At 52.5% G+C, this 21,799-nt stretch overlaps 1 protein-coding gene across 3 annotated transcripts in view; it reads left to right on the forward strand.

Annotated features, from left to right (window-relative positions):
* Nucleotides 1–342: 342 nt before the first annotated feature.
* CYTH4 (cytohesin 4) overlaps nucleotides 343–21,799 on the forward strand; it is a 38,819-nt gene continuing 17,362 nt past the window's right edge. Inside the window, exons 1-6 of one of the 3 annotated variants that reach the window (XM_049884368.1) lie at nucleotides 343–483; nucleotides 12,286–12,368; nucleotides 14,266–14,330; nucleotides 16,365–16,431; nucleotides 18,023–18,141; nucleotides 21,180–21,260. In XM_049884368.1, coding sequence (XP_049740325.1) covers nucleotides 465–483; nucleotides 12,286–12,368; nucleotides 14,266–14,330; nucleotides 16,365–16,431; nucleotides 18,023–18,141; nucleotides 21,180–21,260 — 434 coding nt within the window. In that variant the 5' untranslated portion in view covers nucleotides 343–464. Of the gene's footprint in view, nucleotides 484–12,281; nucleotides 12,369–14,215; nucleotides 14,331–16,364; nucleotides 16,432–18,022; nucleotides 18,142–21,179; nucleotides 21,261–21,799 lie in introns of those variants that run through there. The other 2 variants (XM_049884370.1, XM_049884371.1) reach the window with 2 other exon arrangements.

Consider the following 21,799-nt stretch of genomic DNA (forward strand, 5'->3'; position numbering starts at 1 on the left):
GGGATGGACTATACAGGGCCTGGCTTGGACTGTCCAAGCTGGGTGAGGCTTTGTGGTTTCTATGCTGAATGAATGCCTATTGTCCCTGGAGAAGGCTGTGTCCTGTAGTGACTATCTGCCTCTGCGTGTGTGTGTGTGTGTGTGTGTGTGTGTGGTATGCTTCTCTGTGTCTCACTCTTTCTCTTTTTATCTGTCTCTTTCCCCTCTCTCCCTCCCTCGCTCACACACAAAATGCAGAGTCCCTGCTACTCGAAGCTCTGCTGGTTTTTAGGAAGTGCTGCTGTGTCTGGAGCCTGCGCAGCAGACCTGGGGGCCAGGACTTCCTCTCCACACAGGGCTGGGCTTGGGGGGAGGGAAAGGGCCTGCCGCAGCTGAGGTGACGCATCACTGCCAGGCAAACCCAAGCAGCAGCTGGGTCAGCAGGCAGCAGGAGCACAGGCCACCGTTCCCCTGGGGGTTTCAGAATGGACCTGTGCCACCCAGGTAAGCACCCAGAAGGGCAGGGGTCCAGGAGAGAGTGTGAGAGTGTGGGTATATGCAAGAGCTTCACCAAGCAGGACCAGGAATGGACAGGGGGCGTCGGGGGCCAGGTGGGAAAGAAGCTGTCCCCTGTTCCAGGAGGGAAGCTGGAGTGGGCGCACCCACAGAGACCTTCGCCTGACACCCATTGTATTGCGAATGTTGGTGCTGAAGGCTCTGCAGAAGGGGCTTGTACTAGTGGGCGTAGGCCCAGAGAGGGTCAGAAGCTTCCCAAAGGCACACAGGGCAGCAGAGAAGGAATTAGAACCCAGCACCCAGGGTTCCTGCTGCTGTCCTGCCACCTCTCCAGGCATCAATGGGTGAGCTCTCTGCCAGTGGGCAGGAGGGGAACAGGGTCCCCAAGAGCCCTGCTGGGTGCTCCCCCTTCAGCACGACTGCACCTGTGCAGGAGACGGTATAGCGGCACTGTGCTCCAGAGGACCGACCAGCTCTGACAGAGCAGGCCTGGCTCAGAGGGAGGCTTGTCCCCACCAGTGGGAGCACTGAGGGGGAGGGGGCACCTTGAGATCAGGAGGTGGGCTGTATTTCCCTCTCGGACCAGAGTCTGCTTCAGCTGCTCCCCAACTCCAGACACCTGGAGCCCCCCAAATCTGCTCCCCTAACTTGAAAGATGGGTCCCTTGATCAGCTTCCAGCCACCTCCCTAGTATCTGCTTTCTGAGCCCAGGTAGGGAGCTCTTAGCCTGTGGGGAGTGTCATGGGGGCTGGGGGGGGGGGCGGTGGGCACCTTGGCCACATCCTGCCAGCCAGGCCACAGCACACACCCAAGAGCGGCCATGCACGCCACTGGGGAGCCAGGAGCTCTGGACGGGACCCATCTGCTAGGTGGCAATCTTGGGTCTATCCCATCCTGTGAGGCCTGTCAGTTCTCCTAACTCATACCAGCTTCATGACCTCTATAAAGGGACTGGTGTCTCATTTAATGGAAAAGGAAACTAGGCTCAGTGGGTAAAGTGACCCGCTCACTACTATGTGGGAACAAGGCTCTGGATCCCCCAAGTCCCTGGAGGACTTTTCCAGACTTTGGACCATTCTGACCTGCTAACTTGAGACCCTGAGGGCACACTCCAGGCTCCCAGGCCTGGCTACAAATTCCCTCCTCCACTCTCTTGCTGTGTGGTGGATCCTGTGCAAGACAGCCAGTGTCTCTGGGCCTCAGTTTCCTCTTCTGTAGAATGGGATAACAGTGCCTGCCTCACAGGGTCCTAGGAGGATTAAATGTATAAATAGATATAAGACACTTGGGGTACCCAACGACATGCAACATATGTTTGTTCAGCTCCAGTTAGGTGTGAAGCTGTGTGGTAGGCAAGGGGGTTCGGCTGTGAACAGGCAGGCACCGTCTCTACCCTCATGGGCTGACACTCCAGTGGGAAGGCAGACAGCAAGTCTATTTCGTGTAATCTGTCACTTGGTGACAAGCAGGATGAAGACCAGTGAAGAGAAGGGAGAGGGTGGGCCTCAGGTGGAAACGCCATTTGAGCAGAGACCTGAAGGAGAGGATGGGGTGGATGCGTGGGTTTCTGGGGAAACACATTCCCAGCAGGGACCAGCCAGTTCAAAGCCCAGAGGTGGGACTGAGAATGGTAACTTGTGATGATGTTGGTGGCGACGATGTCTGTGTGGTGGTGCAAGGGCCCTGGGGCCCCAGTTTGGCTCTTGGTGTGTAGGGGGTGGCCTTTGGGGAGACTGATGGCAGAATCAGTGGGGAGGGGCATGCTGGGAATGAGAAGCAAAGGACCATGCCCACAACCAGGACGCCGAGTCTGGGGCAGAAGAGGAAAGGCTACTGTGAAGTTGGAAGAGGAGAGAATGGGTCAGGCTTGTGTCTCTGTGAGGCAGAAGGCAAGGTGGAAAGAGGGGCGAAGTCCCTGCACCCTGAGTCTCAGAATGTTCTAGCATTGCCTAGCATTCCAGGACATAAGGGCTGGGAGGAGCTATCCTGTTTCTCAGGCCCAGATGATGTCAACTTTGCTTAGCAACAGCACACTCTCTTTAAACAAAACCTAACAGAGCAGTTGTGACCCCACCCACTGGGCCCCCCACCACCCCCCACCAGAGGTGGAACCTGTGGGTTCCAGGGAACACAGTTAGAGAACCAGTGATCCACTCCATTCCATGGATCCCATTTACAGATGGGATGAAGGAAGCTGAGACAGGGAGGCAGTCTTGGCCAAGGCAGAGGTCAGACCACACCCCCATCTCCTGACCCTCTGTCCAGCGCTCTCTCCTCCACCCCTGCTTCTCCTGTGGCTCTTGGTGGCAGGTGGCTCACACACCGTCCAGGCTCAGTGGATACATCTTAGATGCAGCTTAGAAGGCAAGAGGAAACTCAGTGAAGGGCAGTGCCTTGCCCAAGGCTACCCAGCAAAGGAGTGGCAGAGCTGACATGACGGTGAGATGGGGCAGTGAGGCCATCCTGCCGAGAAATAACACCCCCACTGCCTCTCTGGCCACCATTAGTGCTCCGTTCTTTTGGGTCTTTGCATCCTGAGGTCCTTAGGGACAGCGTCGGATGTCTCCATGACACCGATGAGGAAACAGGCTCACAGAGGTGACCTGGAGAAGAGGCCTGACTGGTCAATGTCACAGCGCCAGTAAATGACAGGGCAGGGACAAGAACATGATGAGCTGGGAGAAGAAGGGCCCCCCAAGTTAGCTTGGGCTTAGAACGGGGGGCGGGGGGGAGGGAGAGAAGGAAGGAGCAGCCAGAAGGTGAGTCACTACCTTGCTTCAGGCTGGCCCTAGGAAGGCAATCTGTTGGGAGCTTTGGGGTCTCCACTAATGAAGTCAACTCAGGCAATCTGTTGGGAGCTTTGGGGTCTCCGCTAATGGGCTCATTCATCCTATGAGGATTCCCCGGTGTGCAGATCCTGTGCTGGGTGAGGCCGGGGCCAGCAGTGACCCAGTCACAGTCCTGCCCCTGGGGGACCTTCTGGTTGGGGCGTGGGGGAGGGAGAGACAGACCCTGCTGGACTCTGGTCCAGGGCAGAGGTACAGGCAGGGACCTGGAGTGTGGGAGGAGGCAAATCTTTCCAAGCAGGAGGTTGGAAGACTTCTTGGAGGAGGGGGAAAGGAGAAGGAAGGAGGGAGGGAGGAAGAGAAAGGGCACCCCTCTGTTGTCCAGACCGGGTCCTAATCCCAACTGCTCCTGGCCGGGCTCAGATTCAGCATCTATAAATCAGGCCCTTCATCCTGGCCCCACCTGGGACAGTGGGGAACAAACAGGAGTTTGGAGTTTGGAGCTGGCTCAGGCCCCAGCTCTGTGCCGACCTGCCAGTGGTCGTGATAGCTCTCTTCTTCCTGTGGTTTTCCCACCTGCATAATGGGCAGGATGATGGCAAAGGTCACCCCCAAGGGCTGCCTCCCCCACCTCCTGCGCTGCGTGTGTGACATACCGGAAGCAGGTCAGGCCCCCTCCCTCAAGGCTTGCCTGGAAGGTGAGGGGTCCAGGCAACAAAGCCCCGAAGTGACCAAAGACAAGCTTTGTGCTTATGCAGAGGCCAGGCCACAATTAAAAATAGAGACAGCTCGGTGAGGGGAGAGGAAGCTGTATCTGCACCCACAGGGCCTCCGGGGCTGGGGCTGCGAGTAGCTCCTCTGGACGCCCTCTTTCTGCCCCTGTGCCCCCCACAAGAGCCTTTGAGGGGCCTCTTCCTTTGGGCCCCGGGACATCACCCTCCTCCTACCCTGAAAGGGGAAGCGAGGCCAGTTGTCCTGGAAGCCAGGCTACAAGCAGAAAGGTTTCTAAAAATGCAACGGGAAAGAGGAAGGGCAAAGGGGAAGTGGAGAGACGCTAGGAGATGGTTCTGGCGGGTGTCAGGGCCAGGCATACGCAGCTGGGGTGCGAAGGGCAGCCACAGCCCATGGGCAGGAGTGGGGCCAGTAGTCTCAAGGCGGGCCTTTGCGAGATGTGACAAGCACGGAGCTAAGTGAGGACTAAACGGAGCTCTGGTTGTGGTGAAGGCAGCTGCCGTTATTATGTTTACTATTATGGGGTCCCTGGGTGGCACAGATGGTTAACACGCTCGGCTGCTAACCTAAAGGTTGGTGATTCAAGTCCACCCAGAGGCCCCTCAGAAGAAAACCCTAGCAATCTACTTTGGAAAAATCAGACACTGAAAACACTATGGAGCACAGTCCTACTCTGACACGCATGGGATCGTCGTGAGTTGGAATCGACTCAATGGCAATGCTGTGTCTATTACTATTATGTTGTTGTTGTTTTTATTAAATTACATCTCCTGTGAGCCTGTACCAGTGCCAGAAACTCCATCATTATCAGGCTTGCAGTCAGAAGTGGCTGCTCTCAGGCTGTGTCCTTGTTACCCTCCCTGAACCTCAGTGTTCTCATCTCTGAAATGGGGGGAAATCCTGGTTTTGAACAAATGGGAAGATAAAGGGTCAGAGGGCACGCTGTGGCTGTGACAGACACAGCAGTCCAGGGGCTGTGTTCCGTGGATTTAGCTGTGCTAGACCAGTAGACGCAGGACCTCAGGGAACTGTGGACTGAGAGGTTTCCTGAAAATAATTGTCAAACCAGAGGGACCCCTTGCTACAGAGCTGAATGACTAAAAGAGCAAGCCCCCTTGCTATTCTGTGGTCCACTCGCCTGCTGTGTCTGTTCCCATCCACACCTGCACCTCAGTTTCCCCATCTCTGCAATGTAGACTTTGTTTGATTCCTAACCAAGAAAGGGCCCAGGCCATAGGTGTTGTTCTGCTTCTTCCCTTTATTCTCAAACATGTAACCACGGCCAGACTTTCCGTGTCAGAAATGCAGGCTGGGCATCAGACGGGTTTCTGATGACTTCTGTGGAGGTAGCTGGCTACCGTAGATCTGCAAGAGGGTTGTGACCATGGAGCCCCAGGTGAGCCTGGGTGTGAATCCCAGCTCTACCACCCTCCAACCGTGTCAACTCACGCAGGTCATCTAGCTTCTCTGAGCCTCAGGTGCCTCGTCTATACAATGAGATTAGAAATACCTTCCTTCCAGAGCTGTTGTCAGGATCAAATGAGACAGCAGATGGGAAGGGCCTGGAGTACACAGGGTCTGGCGCATATAAGGTGCTCTTCCAGCGTGCCTTTCCTTAGCCAATGGCTTGGCATGTTTACTGAGCTGCACAGATCCCAGACATGCAACCAGGGATGGGAAGGGATGGGGCGAGGATGGTACCCAGAGGCACACAGAAGGCCACTGCAAGGAGAGCTGACGGATGAGCAGGAGCCACTGGGCAGAGAGAGAAGGAAGGGCCTTCCAGGCACAGGGAACAGCATGTGCAAAGGCCTGCGGAGGGAGACAGCACATGGGCACGGATGAAGGACAGCAGGGACACTGAGCCCAGGGCTCACGCACACATGTGGCTGGGGTGCAGTGAGAGATGAGGATAGGGGCCCATGAGCAGTGAGATGTGGGATCTTTATCCCCAGGACAATGGGACGCCATGGGAGACTGGACTGGAGGGGGCAGAGTGCAGACAGGAGACATCAGAGCCCTGTAGCCATCTGGGGGAGGTGGTAATGACCTGGATGTGGGTGGGGGCCGTGGAAATGGGAAGAAAAGGGACGGGATTTGGTGAGAGAAGAGACACGAGGGGAGAGAGGGAGGAAATTGTCAAGGTACCTCCCTCCTGGGGTTCCGGCTGGGGTAACTGGTAGAAGGGCTATGCTCAGAGCTCAGGAGCCCAGGAAGAGGGCCAGGTTTTTGGGGGACAGGGTTCTAGGAGCCCCATTTTGAGCACACTGCCTGTGGGACGCCCGAGTTTGCTGTCAGCGCACAGGGAGAGACCGGCCTGAAGGTCAGGGAGGAGGGTGGGGCTGGGGATGTGCACGTGACTCATCGAAGGTGAGAGCGGGGGCCGGTGAGACCCCGCAGGGACAGAGGTTGGCACAGGATGGAGCCATGGGCGTGCTTCACTCACCTCTTGGCCAGCCACACTGTGGAGCAGCCACAGAAATGGCAAAGCCCAACCTGGCCAGGCTCAGACTAGCAGCCGTCAGAACCCACTGGCTTCCCCTGCATGGGTGTTCCTGGCCAGGGACAGGCCAAGGGACCCACACCCAGCAACAGGAAAACAACCTACAACAAACAAACAAAACAAAACTCAAAATCTGGTTATTTACCCTAAAGTCAAATGGAGGTGACTAGTTTTTTTCCACGAATGGCACTCAGCCTCCGCCACCAGTCCTGACAGAGGCCCAGGTCCTGGCCTCCAGCGCTGTCTTCCTGACTACATCTCTGCTGACGTCTCCTCCTGGATGGCCCCTCGCACCGCCCACCCCTGCATCCTGAACAGCATATAGAATTCACTTCTCATGGGCAGAGGCTTGGGCATCCGCTAACAAGAGTTCTGATCCCAGCACCACCACTTCCTGGATGTGTGACCCAGGAGCCTCGGTCTCCTAAACTGAAAAGTACCAACTTCAAAGATTGTTGTGAGGATCAAATGACATAATTCATGTGGAGTTCCTGGCATGGAGTAGGAATTTAGTAACTATGATTTGTTTGATGAGACTCTGGCTTTGTCCTCTGGTGGAAGTGTCCCCCCTCATCCCACCCCCCTGGAAACGAGAACCTCTAGGTCTGCATAGCTCAGAGCTGCAGGTACAGAAAGGAAAACTTCAAGATGGTCACTATGAAGAATGGAGAGTGGAGCCGCTCCGATTCCCAGCCCTTGGTTCCTGGACCGTGTAGACTACCTACTGGGAACACGTTGTTAGTTGCTGTTGTGTCGATTCTGACTCATGGTGACCCCATGCGTGCAGAGTATAACTGCTCCATAAGGTTTTCAAGGCTCTGACCTTTCAGAAGCAGATGGCCAGGCCTGTCTGGTCATTGATTCAGGGTGTATGGTGCACCCTGTACCTGATAGGGTCGTTATAAATCGGAATCGACTTGATGGCAATGGGTGTGAGTATACCCTGGAGGATGGTAACGTGTCCAAGCAGGACAGAATCACCAAGCTGGGACATCAGCTGCACCTTCGAAAGGCTGTTGCATCGGACTGGAATCTTCTGGTGGTCAAATAGGTGAGAGGACCAGTGGATCCTATGGTCACGTGCTCACTCCCCCACCTGCTTTACTGTAAGGTGGGTCTCTTGTTTAATGTAATATTATGCGGGACTCTGTGTCAGCAGATCAAACACTCCATCAGCCCTTGGACAGTGGTGCTGGCCAAGGACCGAAACCTGTGCTAATTCCAGTCAAGATGAATCACTGGTCTTTGAAGAATAGTAGGAGTCTAATGTCATCAATTTGCCACCAAAGAGCTGCTTTGTCTTCTCAGAAACAATACTATACTGGGGGCTCAGCATTGGTCTTTGTGCTGGCAGGTTGGAAGTTCAGCAGTGGCAGTAGCTAGGGGAACCTTGGTAACGGGTCCGAGCATGGCTCCATCCAGGCCACATGGCTGCTCCATCCGTGTGCCCATTGTACCAGCGCTGGGGTGGCCAATCACAGAGGCTAGCTAATGACAATTGGCGGAGTCCTTCTGTCTGCTAGATGGTTCTCTGTCTCCTGTGGTGGATGCTCAGCATAATGTAGTTTACAAACATCTTCTCGCTTCACACCCACTCCCAGAGCTTCACCCACATGCATCTTCCCCAGACCTCCTCGTCCCTGGTCTTTCTGTCTTCCTTCTCTCACGCCTCTGACCAAGAAGTCAAGCTATTCACTACAGCCCATGAGTCTATGTATATTTGTGCCACTTTTCTTCCCGCACTAAGTGGATGACCAGATGCACTACCGAAAATTCTGCGCACTGGGAGGACTTCTCCTCACTACTGTCTTCCAAGGACACTTTTGAGTAGTGCTATAGGTCAGTATCAGACCATTTTTTACTTGCACCCACACACTAAATCAACACACCCTTGAACCCTTGTACTAGGCTTGGGCATTTTCTTCCTTTGTCAAAAAGTCATAGAGGACCCGTCCATGCAGACTTGGGATGATCTGAGGGAAAGTCACTGGTACAATAGCAGTGGATGACATGGGAGTGTGGGCTACCTGTCCATGAGGTTGTCTGTGCCCTAGCCCTGCTCACGCCTGTTCCTGGGTGCACCACTTACAAAGGATTCCTGTTGGGCTCACTTGACTCTATGACACGGTGGGTGAGACAGAACCCATTTTGACTTCTTAGTCATATGGTGTTCCATGGTCAGGCCCTCTGTCTCTACCAGGGCCTGCTAGCGTTCCAGGAACTGCTTATTAAATGGGATATAACTCTCTGCTAAGATGCATAGCCTTGCTATAGAACCCTCGGTGTCTGGACTGTGACTTTCCCATTGGGGCCCACCATAAATTGCACATAGATTCTTCCCCAGCACTGACACCTCTAATACCCCATAGGTCCTTGAGTGGCATGGCCTGAGCAGGTAATTTACCGCAGCCTGGACCTGCTGCAGAGCCCTTTCCTGCAGCATAAGTCTCACTCATGGGAGCAGACAGCCTCCCATGTCACTCAGTAAATGGGTCGGAACAGCATTCCCAGGGGTGAAATTACTGCCTCCAGAACCCAAGGAGTTCAACGAAGACAATAATCTGTCCTGTACCTTGGAGGAGATGCCTCAGGATGGACCAGGCAACCTAAAAACTTCACTAATGTGGCAAACCCCTGAATGTTGGTAGGGTTTATCTCCCCCTCTCCAGAGCACCTGTGTCTCACCAAGGCCTCCAATATACTTGCCACTTCTTGCTCATCTGGTTTCATTAACATGATGTCATCAATATGGTGTACCAAAGTGATGCTCAGATCCCTTCAGACTATATCGTGACAGAATTAATATGATCCTGGGGCACGACTAGAAATGTATACTATTGTCCATCCCGCATGGATACCAGCTATTGCTGATCCTCCTTCCCAGCAGAGATAATAAAGGATGCATTTGCCAGACCAATAGCCACACACCATGTGACTGAGGCTATGGTAATGTGCTCTAGCAAAAATACCACATCTGGCACAGCTGCATCTTATGCTCTCCTTGGTTATTTTGTGGTGATCCACTGCTGTCCTCCAGACTGAAATGCACCATCACCCGGGCATCTTTTGGGTCTTCAAGAGCGGCACTGGTATCTGCTATTCCCCTCAGGATATAATATTGCTTCTGATTTACCCTCTTAGCTGTGAGGGTGAGAAGACACTTTCATAGACTTCCTCACAGCCTTCTCCACTACTATGACTGTGACCCCTCAGACCGAGGTACCAGTGTGAGGCCACCTATATATTTGAGGATATCCATTCCAACTATATGTTTGAGGGCCATGGAAATGACAATGACCCAAGTGGAGTCACTGTAGGGTAGACTGCGGCCAGGACTCCATTTATTACCTGGCCTCTATATAACCAGTTACCATCAAGTCAATTCCAATTCATGGTGTCCCCATATAAGTCAGAGCAGAACTGTGCTCCATAGGGTTTTCAATGGTTGATTTTTTCAGAAATAGATCACTGGGCCTTTTTTTTGAGGTGCCTCTGGATGGACTTGAATCTTCAACCTTTCAGTTAGTGGTCAAGTGTGTTAACTCTTTGCATCACCCAGAGACTCCTAGTCTGTATATATAGTCCCACTAATGGAGGCCTTGGTAAGACTTCAGTCCCTGAGTATCAATGAGCTTGGATTCTGTGGCCAGAAATCCTCAAAATGTCTGGATATTCCCCTTTTCCCTGGTTAGTGGAGTAAATGGCCACAGGTGCCCTTACTGAAGGACCAGGGGATCATTACCATATATACTTGCCGAGGTGTTGTGAGATCCTTCCTTCCGGAAACCCAGCCTCTCCTTCAGTCAATAGGTTCTGGGTCTGAAAACTAGCTCTGGTGCAGAAACTAGGCAAGGGGTCTTGGCTTTTTATTGCAGAAACTGCCTTTTGGGAGGGGCATATCTTGAGTGAGGCAAGCCCCTTTTGTTGAGGCAAGTTCCTGTAGAGGGATTCAGGTGTGAACCATCAGCAGGGTACATGCCCAACAGCTGAGAGTACAAGTGCCTTGGTCCCAGAGAGAGCAGCTGGATGGTGAAACTCAGTGCCCGTTATACATGTGTTGGACCCTTACTGTGTGTAGGATACCTGCTGGGTGTTTGAAAAAATTCAGCTGTTTTAATCCTGGCAACCACTCTCTGAAGTAAGCATTATGGTTCAGCTTTCACAGATAAGTATGCTCTGTTGGTTAAATTGCAGATGTGGCTGCTGTAACAAAAAATCTCAGAAGAACGGTGACAGAAACATTCTTAAAGTTTTCTTCTCTCTCCTTGAAAAGTCCAAATGGGTAGGTGGTTGAGGATAATATGGTGACTCTAGTCCACATGGTTCCCTGGGACCCAGGCTCCTTCTAGCTTGGTGTCCTGCCATTTCCCACATGTGGCTCCCATATCAATATCAAAGATGGCTCCTCAGTCAACAGGAGGGGGGAGTAGGGGAAAGGGAGCACTTGATATTCTCTCTATTTTGATTTGGGCAAGGTAATATCTGTTCTGATAAAACCTTTAAGAAGTGTGACGGGCGTTTCCTAAAGCGAGGATTTGAGGGCCAGGGAGGATTGGATAGGCAGACAGGAGAAGGGACCCCAGAGGGGAGGAACCCCAAAGATGGGGAGAAAAGGCTCAGTGTTGAACATTTCAGGGCGGTGAGGAGCTGGCCAGGCTCGATTAGAAGGATCTTATCGAGAAAGGTGTGGAATGAAACTGGCTGGGGAGGCTGGGGGATTGTGGAGGCCCCTGGGCCTGGATGAGGACTTTTCCTTCTAAGAGAATCCCGTGGATATTTTGACCAGGAGAGTGTTGTGAATGGAACGGAAGCCACATTACAGGGTGGAGGTAGACAGCTGACCCAGGCATGGGAATCATCATAACACGTTACACGGAATGCTGGCACACACATAGATCATTAATTCATTCCCAGGTAAAGGGGAAAAAGCACAAGCTTTGAGAAGAGCCCTATCCAGGGTCCCATCCTGGCTCAGCCACCCCTTCCCTGTGGGACCTTGGCTAGGTCACCTCGGTACCCTAGCGTCAGTGCCTGGGGCAGAGACTACAAAATGTCTCCCAAAATCCAGCCTCCCCCATCTTACATAGCAAGGGAATTGTGCAGAGACTCTTGACCACCCTACTAAAGGCTCATTTACCAGCCTCCCATGCAGCTAGGTCTGGTCATGTGGCTACACTCTGAAAATGGGATATGAGGCACAATAGTGTGCCACTTTTGGGGCATGTAAATAAATAAGTCAATAAATAATAGATATGTGGGCCAGTAACGGAGTAAATTAAGGTTCTAGTGAGCGATGAATGCCCAAAATCATTACTCGGTGAGGATTTTGTTGAACACTTATTATGGGCCAGGCTCTTTCTGGCTGCCGGGGATGCAGCAGTGAGCATAATAGTTGAAGTGTCTGCTCTCATGGAGCCAAGACTAATGGGATAAACAGAAAAGATGCAAGTAAGTGAGAAACTGCAGGGAGTCTGCATCTAGGGAGTCAGAAGAAACACAAAGTAGGAGGGATGAAGTGGGGGCTAGAGACTGCTTCAGACATGGTGATGAGGGAAGACTTCTTGGAGAAGGTGATGCCTGAGCTCCGGGTCCTGAGTGAAGTGGGCAGGCAAGCCTTGGGTTTCTGGGGGAAGAGTGACCCAGAGAGCAAGGACAAACACCCTGAGGACAAAAGCATGACAGTGCGGCTGGAGCAAAGGATGGAGGGAAGGCTGCAAATGAAGCTGGTAAAAGCTGGTAACCTCCACCCCCTGGTTCTTCTTTCTCCAGACCCAGCAGAACTGAGCAGTAGGGAGACGGAGGAGCTACAACAGATCAAATGGCACCGGAAGCAGCTTCTGGAAGACATCCAGGTGTGGGCACAAGTGCATATTCCCACTCACTCACACACACACATCTACACACATGCTCACACATGTTCGTGCTGACTCGCTCTCAGGTCACACAGACTCAGAAGCACTCGTACATACCCACCCACCTCCGCACTCACTCCTGGCCCAGCCCAGAGCATCTGGCTCAGCCTGTCCCCCCAGGAATGGGGGGAACAACACAAATACTGAAACCCCAGGGGCCTCCACAATTCTGGGCTCAGCTGCAGGAACCCGGAGCCCCAGAGGGAGCCAGGCAAGCTGGGAGAGGGAAGGGGAGTGTCCCGATTACGGTATGGTATACCTGCCTGGTCTTTAGACAGTTCACCACACGGCAGGTTCTAGTCCCAGCGTGTGACCTCTACTGGGTCTCATCCCCACACGGGGCCTCAGTTTCCCCCTCCTGAAAATTTAGACAAATTGGTCAAGAGAACACTCAGGGCGTGCCCACACTTGCCACTCACCAGTCAGGTTCTCAGATGTGAGTCCATCTGCTTCACAGCAGCCCTCTGAGACAGGTCTTGGTCCGTCCCCGGAACAGGCCAGACTCAGTCCTGCCACTGGACCTTTGCACTTGCATCCCCTCAGCCTAGGGCTCTTTCCCAAGCTCTCCTCGTAGCTCCTCCTTCTCTCTATTTTGTTCTCAGCTCCAACCTCCTCATAGAGGCCGCCCCAACCACCCTGGCTACTTTTGCTGCAGTCCCCCCACTCACATACACACGCACATACACTATTATTCTCTATACCATCACCCTGACGATTTCTACTACCTCCTGACTACCAGTGCCATCCCAGCCCCACTAGGCTGTGAACTCCATGAGATCTTGCTCACCACTGTTATCCCCAGTCCAATAATCAGGGCATAGTAGGTGGTCAGATAATATTTGCATTTATTTATTTTATTTATGGGGAGCCACTCCATGACCCAACTGAGATCACATGAATGAGAGCTGACCAGGCTCAGATATAGCCTCCTGGGCTCCTCGCTGGCCCTGGGTCCCAAGACAAGCGCCCAGACCACCTCCATCACCAACATCCCACAGATCAGGGATGGGGTGCTGGGTGCTTCTGCCACTGCCCTACAGGGAGGTGTTGGACAAACTGCCACCTCTCCCAGTCTGCCCAGTGGTAGTATTAGCAGGATGGGGGGGGGCCAAGACGAACAGGCTTGGAGTGGAGTGGGGTCAGACCTTGGGCATGTCAGTTCACCTCTCTGAGCTTCAGTTTCCTCTTCTGTAAATTCCACCAGAAGAGAAGCTGTGTTGACTGGTGCCCTTGCGTGTCCATATCACCAGGCACTTAGTAAATGGTGAGCAAAAGAATAAATGGACACATGGAGCGAAGCCAAAGGGGAGCTGGGGCCTGATCACAGGACAAGAATTTGTGCCTCCTGACTATGGAGGCAGCAGGGAGCCATGGAAGGAGTTTGAGCAGGGGAAGGGTAGACTCCAAGCAGTGCTTTAGAAAGATGACAAGATGGTGGAGAAAGCTCTGTTGGGATGGGCTTGGCTGGAGGCAGGAGGCTTTACAGCTACAGAGGGAAGGAATGGGAAGGCTGGAAATGGAGGGGGGTGGGGAGAGACTTCTGAGGTAGAATCCCAGGACTTGGGGTGTGGGATGAGGGGGTTGAGGGTGAACCCACTTGGGGGCAGCACAGCCCCAGACAGGAGCCAGTGGAGGGATGGGTCTGCTGGGGTGTGAGAAGGGAAGTAGGGGGCGTGGGAGGGTCTGTCAGGGGAGGGTTCCTCAGGCTGGGGGCAGAGGTCCGGGAGAGAAACCGGGTTGGGGAGTCACGCCTGGAGGTGGGAGTGGATGAAATCCCTCTTTCCCAGCTTCTACCCCCTGACTGTCCCTCTCCATCGGGCCACCAACTATCCCACAGAAGCTGAAGGAGGAGATCGCAGATGTGTTTGCCCAAATTGACTGCTTCGAAAGTATGGAGGAGAGGTGAGGGGCCTGGTGGGCGGGGATCCTAGGGAAGCCCACTGTCACTAACCAAGGAAGTCACACCCCATAAATGAGGAGGGTCCTGAGCCCTGGTGAAATCGGGAATCTATTCTGAAAGAAGAGGCAGCAGTGGCAAGGCAAGGACAGGTGGCCCCTGGCTCGATTCCTGTGAGCTGGTCCTGTCCTTGTTCACAGACAGCCCCACTCTCCTACTCCCTCCACCCAAAGTCTCCGCTACCCGCCTTGGCCCAGACCCTGATCAACCACTTGAAGGCAAGCTCAGCCCCAGGACTGACAAGGAAACCCAGGGCCTAGCTGGGGCAGAAGGAGCCCCAGTGGCCAGCCGCTGCACCGGAGAAAGACCTGGCAATCTGCTCCTACATGAGCATTGTTGGTGTTAGGTGCTGTCGAGTCAGTTCTGACTCATAGCAACCCTGTGTACAATAGAAACGCTGCCCGGTCCTGCACCGTCCTCACAATCATTGCTATGTCGGAGCCCATTGTTGTAGCCACTGTGTCAATTCATTTGGTTGAGGGTCCTCCTCTTTTTTGCTGACCCTCTATTTTATCAAGCATGATGTCCATCTCCAGGGAATGGTCCCACCTAATAACATATCCAAAGTATGTGAGACAAAGCCTTGCCTTCCTCGCTTCTAAGGAGCCTTCTGGCTATACTTCCTCCCGGATAGATTTGCTGCTGCTTCTAGCAGTCCATGGTATATTCAATGTTCTTCTCCAACACCCTAATTCAAAGGCGTCCATTCTTCTTCGGTCTTCCTTATTCCTTGTCCAGCTTTCAATTGGAAATACCATGGCTTGGGTCAGGTGCGTCTTAGGCCTAGAAAACATTATGGGGTCAGGTCTACTCTGTTATATATATAGGGTCTCTATGAGTCAGGGGAGCCCTGTGGTACAGTAGTTAAAAGCTCAGCTGCTAACTAAAATATCAGCAGTTCAAATTCACCAGCAGCTCCTTGAAAACCTTAACGGGCAACTCTACTCTGTCCTATAGGGTTACTAGGAGTTGAAATCGACAGCAACAGGTTTGGGTTTTTTTTTTGTTGTTGTTTATGAGTCAGAACCAACTTGATGGCTCAATAACAACAATATCAAAATAGTCAGAACCAACTTGATGGCTCAACACAATAACAACAATAACATCAGCTGGTCCTTTCCCCTCTCTGGACCTCAGTTTCCCCATTTGTGCAATGAGAAGGTTGGTCCCTACACAGCCCCCAGGGCCCCAGGATGCTGACTCCCAGGAAATCTCTTCGCACCCACCCACCCCTGCCACCCCTCAGGTCTTTTATGCCTCTGATCACTGCCTTTCTGCCCCCCACACACACACGTATGCACACACGCATACTCATGTACATACACATACATGCTCACACAACACACATGCGCACACACGGGCACACATGCATACACACAAGCACACAGATATACGTATACACATGCTCACACAATACACACGCACGCACCCATGCCCTATGTCTCCAGATTCCCTGTTCTGACCACGACAATGATGACAACATAACACAGAGCACCTACCACCAGCTGTTTTCAGCACTTTAACCTCCCAGACAATGCTGGGAGGCACGGGCTGGTGTTGTTCCCATTTTACAGATGGAGAAACTGATGCCGAAAGTTGCTCAGCCAGTAAATGGTGGATCTGGGATTTGCATGCACGACTCTGGCTTCAAAGCCTGTGCTCTCAACAAGCCTCCCTTTATCTTGCCCCTACTCCAAGCTCAGGACCCCTCAAAATGTTCCCCGGGCTCCAAGGCAGTGGCTCCACACTGGTGCAAACCTGGTGCTGGGCCTGTTGGGAAAGGTCTGAGGTCGTAGCTCTGGGGAAAGTCCCAGATCTGGCATTTCTCAAGCTCTTCTGGATAATTCCAATGCAGGGCCTGGGCACCCCACTTAGAGGCCCTTAGGGAATCTTGGCTCCAGTCATGGAAAGGGCCCTTGGGGGCTGGGGGGCACCCTGGGGCCCTGGGGCAGCCCTGGCTGACTTCCTCATGTCCATAGCCGGATGGCCCAGAGGAAGAAGGAACTGTGCATCGGACGCAAGAAGTTCAACATGGACCCCAGCAAGGTAGGCAGGCTGTGGCCCAGGCCAAGGTGGGGACCGGAGCCAGGGCGGGGGTATGCTGCATGCTGGGCACCTTCACAGCCTCCTCTCATTGCCCTCAATTGACACAGCAGCCCACTTCACAGATGAGGAAACTGAGGCCCACCAGGCTGCATGGCCAGTCAGTGGCAAGGGGCTCTGTCTGCTCTGCAGCACAGCAGTCCCACGGATGAGGTGGGAGCAGGCGGTTGGGGTGTGTCCATAGGCATGGGCAAGTACCTGGACCCCTTGGGCCCTCTGTCTCCTCCTTTATGAACGGGGCTTTCACAGTGGGGCCCTTAGATTCTGAGGCTCAGTCTCCAGGATGGGTTTTCAGGCCACCTGGCTGGGTAGGAGGCAGTCCTGCAGTGTCATCTCTCTTGTTCCCTCTGCTGGTGGGAATACTGCAGGCTCAGGGCTCAGCTACTGCTGCGCGCCCTCTACCCCTACCCCATGGCCTCAGAAGAACCCGCCCCCACCCTCCACCTTGCCCCACCTACTCCCTACCCACTGCCCCCCACCGATCGAGGCAGCAGCCAGGCTCCATTTCCTGCGGTGGGAGACAGGAGGAAGACACACGTTGACACTTGGAGATGGGGTCAGGGCAGCCAGCCACGCTGGGGTCCCTGGAAATTTACTGCTCCGGTGAAAAAGTAGGGCTGCCCTGTGTCCAATCACAGACCCACAACGTCCCACCCATTCACCCTCCCATGGCCACAGACCCTCCAACGCCCCTCATCCACACGGGGCACCCCATCTACACGCTCACAGGTTCTCACCTGTGAGGGGCTGCTTAAGGTCCCAGCCCACCCTCAACCTGTCATTCAGGGCCCTCCAGGCCTGTCCCCCACCTTCCAGCAGCTTCTCTAAGGGGAAAGAGAATATGAGGTTATTATCACAGAAAACCAGAGACCAGCGCCCTGAGCTCCTAACATTAGAATAATGGGCTCCCAGCGCCTGGACGGTAAGGAGGGATGTTTGCGAAAATGTCAAATCGGAAGAGCAGGTTTCAAGGTGGCGGCGGGTCTGCTCCCATTTCCATATCAAAAGGAAGGGAAAGTCACCGCAATGGAAACTGTCTCTCTCTGAGTGGTGGGATTTGGGTAATTTCCTCCCTTTTTGATTCAGGTGGATTTTTTCTCTAATTTTTATACAATGGACGTAGACCACTTGTGTGAAAAAAATGAAATGTTGTTTTAAAATAACGTAAGTTTTAGGGAAGTAAAAGCAACAGGCGAATCATGGAATCTTAGGATAATAAATTCATAGAATCATTGAAGCATGTAATCAAAGAGTGTCAGGTGAAAGGGTGCCCTGGGAAGCACCTGGCATGAACCCAGTTTAGTGTAGAAATCCCATCTCTCCTTGCATGTCTCCAGCGACAGGAAACTCACCACCTCACAAAGGCAGCTTCTATTACAACGTTTCCATTGAGGAACACAACTCCCCAGAACAGGCCGTGCCAATGCCAGAAGTCTAGGCCCCAGGGCTCTGACCATGGGGGGGCTCCTCCCGTCCTCCTCCCAGGCTGGCTGTTGTGTGGGGGCTGCTCACGTACTCTGTGTCCCTCCTACAGGGCATCCAGTATCTCACTGAACACAACCTGCTGAAGCCCAACGTCCAGGACATCGCTGAGTTCCTCCATAAAGGGGAGGGCCTCAACAAGACAGCCATAGGCACCTACCTGGGAGAGAGGTAAGCGGGGAGGAGCCTTAAGGGGGAGGCAGGGCAAAGGTTCTATAGAAGAGTCCTGATCAAAAGGGAGAAAATGCAGAACAGAATTTCAAATTTTAATGGACTTTAGACTTTCTGGAGCAATAGAGGCTGTGGGAGCAACTACTACCCTGAGATAATCTTTAAATCCTACACCAAAAATACCCCCTCAAGTCTTCTTAAAAACCAAACCATAGTTTAGCTTAACTGGCAAAGAATGTCTGCCTTGGGCGTTACGCCTCTTTTAAGAACTATCTATATGAGATCAAATTGATAACAGCAACTCAAAAGATTAAACAGGTACCTTAAGGGGCAGTGAGTTTATGTTAACGGGGGAGGAACAACTCAGAAAAGGAGGGTGGGAATGGTTACACAACTCAAAGAACGTGATCAATGTCACTGAATTGTACATGTAGAAACTTGAATGAGTGTATGTGTTTACTGTGTATATTCTTAACAACAACGAAAAATAAATAACATAAATTATAAAGAAAAAAAAGAGGGAGTCAGGGAATGAGGGTGGACAGGTGTAGGTAGACGTGTGTGTGGTGTGCGTATTGTGTGTATGTTGTGTGTGTGGTGTGTGTGGTGTGTGTGTGGTGTGTGTGCGGTGTGCATATTGTGTGTGTTGTGTGTGTGTTGTGTGTGTGGTGTGCGTAGTGTGTGTGTGGTGTGTGTGTGTGTTGTGTGTGTGGTGTGCGTAGTGTGTGTGTGGTGTGTGTGTGTGGTGTGTGTGTGGTGTGTGTGGTGTGTGTGTGGTGTGCGTATTGTGTGTGTGTAGTGTGTGTGTGGTGTGTGGTGTGAGTATTGTATGTGTGTGGTGTGTGTGGTATGTGTTGTGTGTGTGTGTGTGGTGTGTGGTGAGTGAGTGAATGAACTATGTCAGGAAAGTAAGAACTCTTGGGGCTTGAGGAGCTAACTGGCCACCCCCTTCCAGATTCTGAACCAAAGCCTGCCTGCCTCTCTTCATTCACTTCTTCCATTCATTCATTCAACATTCATATTTTTTAGTATCTACTGTGTGCCAGGATTTACACCAACGAACAAGACAGACAAAACCCCTGCCCTTGGGGAGGTCCCTTCTGTTGGGGTGACAGATTCCATCATACATAAACTGTGTTACCTGTTAAAAAAAATCTGTTGCCATCGAATTGATTCTGACTCATAGCAACCCTATAAAAAAAAAAAAAATAGGACAGGGGAACACTGTCCCATACGGTTTCCAATGAGCAGCTGGTGGATTTGAACAGTCAACCTTTCAGTTAGCAGCTGAGCTCTTAACTGCTGCGCTGCCAGGTCTCCAAAATGTGTTAGAAAATTATAACTTCTACTGAATTAAAAAAAAAGAAGAAGAAGCAGGAAGGGAGCTGTGGTGTCACCAGTGGAGTGTGGAGGGTGCAGACCTCACCAGGTGACACTGTCAGAGGGTATGACACCAAAATGACTGTCTATGAAAATATCCCTTTAGTTAATTATAACAAGAAAAACATTTTTCATCAGCCCAGCTTACATGGATCAATACACCCACGAGGCTAAAACTCTATGCCAGTTCACTTTTTGAACTTTCTAATGCCCCCAGTCAGAGCTGTCACTGTTACCCAACTACAACGACACATCCAATCACATGGTTTCTTCCACCCACTCTACAAGCGTGTGCTGCTGTTTTTGTTGCTACTGGTGTTTGTGTAGTCCCTGATTCTGTCAAATTTTCTGATGTTTTAGCCCCAAGATTGTGGTAATTAGCATCAGTGAACGTTTATCAATAACTTCTTTGAGAATGAAGTAGTAATTAAAGGAAAAGAAGGAGTGATATACGAGAATTACAATTTATGGGAAACCTTAGTACAAAAAACATTACTAAGGATTCTGTACGGTCTGGTACAGGGGAAGGTCCATGCGGGGGGTGGGGGGGTGACACCATGAGTTACTGCACCGGGTGACACCAACCCTAGTGACGACACTAGAAGGGAGATTAGAAGTGCCGGGGTTGGGGACCAGGGGCTGCGATTTTAAATAGTATGGACCAGAAGGGTCTCACAGAGAAGGTGGCATTTGACCGAAATGTGCAGGAGGTGAGGGAGGGAACTATGGAGCCATCTGGAGCGCAAAGGCCGGGAGGCTGGCACGTGTTCAGTGAGGGAAGGAAAAAGGTGGAGGGACGAGGCGGGGATCCATGGATGGTTCCGGACAGAGGATTGATCTGGCTGCTGAAGGAAGGGTAGGGCTGTTAGAGACCAGGGTAGAGCAGGGAGACCAGAGAGGAGGGCATTACAGCTGCCCAGGTGAGCAATGACCAGGCTTGGGCCACAGTGGTGGCGGTGGAGGTGAAATGAGCAGCCAGTCAGAGCTCCACCTTGTTCCTGTTGAACAGGACCAGGGAGCATGGCCCGGCCTCCCTGGACCACTTTGTGCTTCTTACTCTTTCCTCCTGAACTGAGCTCACCTCCAGGGCCCAGGCAGGCAGTGGGCAGGTGTGTGTCGCTATGGCAGGGCTGGGCCAGAGAGCCAGAGACCCTTCTCCCAGGCTCCCAGAGGACTCATGCCTCCCACTGGGGTGAGCAGGGGATGCAGGTAGCTGGCTTAGCACTGGGGAGATGGAGGAAATGGGGGCAGGCATTGTCATCTCCATTTTACAGAAGAGGACATAGGGGCTTGGGGAGGTCAAGTGGCTTGAGCAGGGTCACCCGGGTAAGAAATAACAGAGGGAGGATTTGAACTCAGGGAAGGCTGACTCCAAAGCCAGTGCTCCTGTCCTGGGCCAGAGCAGTGCTGGTGGCTGTCCTGGGTAGGTGGGGTCTGCATATACAAGGGAAGATGTGAGTGTGTGCACGTAGGGGTGTGAGGTGGGGAGTGGACAGATGTGAACAGATGGTGGCTGGACCCTGGGGAGAAGACATCGCTCCTGTCCTCTCCCACCCCCTTGCCTCAGCCGCCTCCAGAAGGTGGGTGCCAGCAAGGTCCCAAGTGTGTCCCCCTCAAAGGGGCAGAGCACAGAGCAGCCCCTCCCTCCCTCTTCCCAGGGACCCCATCAATCTGCAGGTCCTCCAGGCCTTTGTGGACTGCCATGAGTTCGCCAACCTCAACCTCGTCCAGGCCCTCAGGTGAGCAACCCAGGGGACAGGGGTTGGGGGGGCCAGTGGCTTGACCCTTGAGGGTGACACAGCCTTGGGGCTGGGGGCATCACCATGCACACTGTAGGACTGGGTTGGGCACAAACAAGGGAGTGGGAACAAAGAGGAGGCAGCAAGGAGCAGCAATTGATTAATGAGAGCACCTGCCTCGTAGGTAAAGGTAGGGTGAGGTGAGATAAGACCTGCAGAATGCCCACACCAGGGCCTGGCTCATTATGCCACTGTTACAATTATTATATTGTTATAAACACATTTAATCATTATAGTCACAGAAAACCATTATTACCCTACTATTATCACTCCCGTGACTATTACTTTTTGGATTAGTGCTTGCTTTACTTATTTTATTACTACAACTTAATAGGAATTACACTTATATTCCTTAGTATTTTCAAATTACTACATTATTGTTGTTTTTATTTTTGTAACTATGGAAGCAGTGCAGTATATGGGTTAGAAGCACAAACTCCAGAGCCCGACTTCTCAGTTCATATCCGAGCTCTGCCACT

Source organism: Elephas maximus, chromosome 4 (assembly GCF_024166365.1).
Source record: "Elephas maximus indicus isolate mEleMax1 chromosome 4, mEleMax1 primary haplotype, whole genome shotgun sequence".
Lineage (NCBI taxonomy): Eukaryota > Metazoa > Chordata > Mammalia > Proboscidea > Elephantidae > Elephas > Elephas maximus.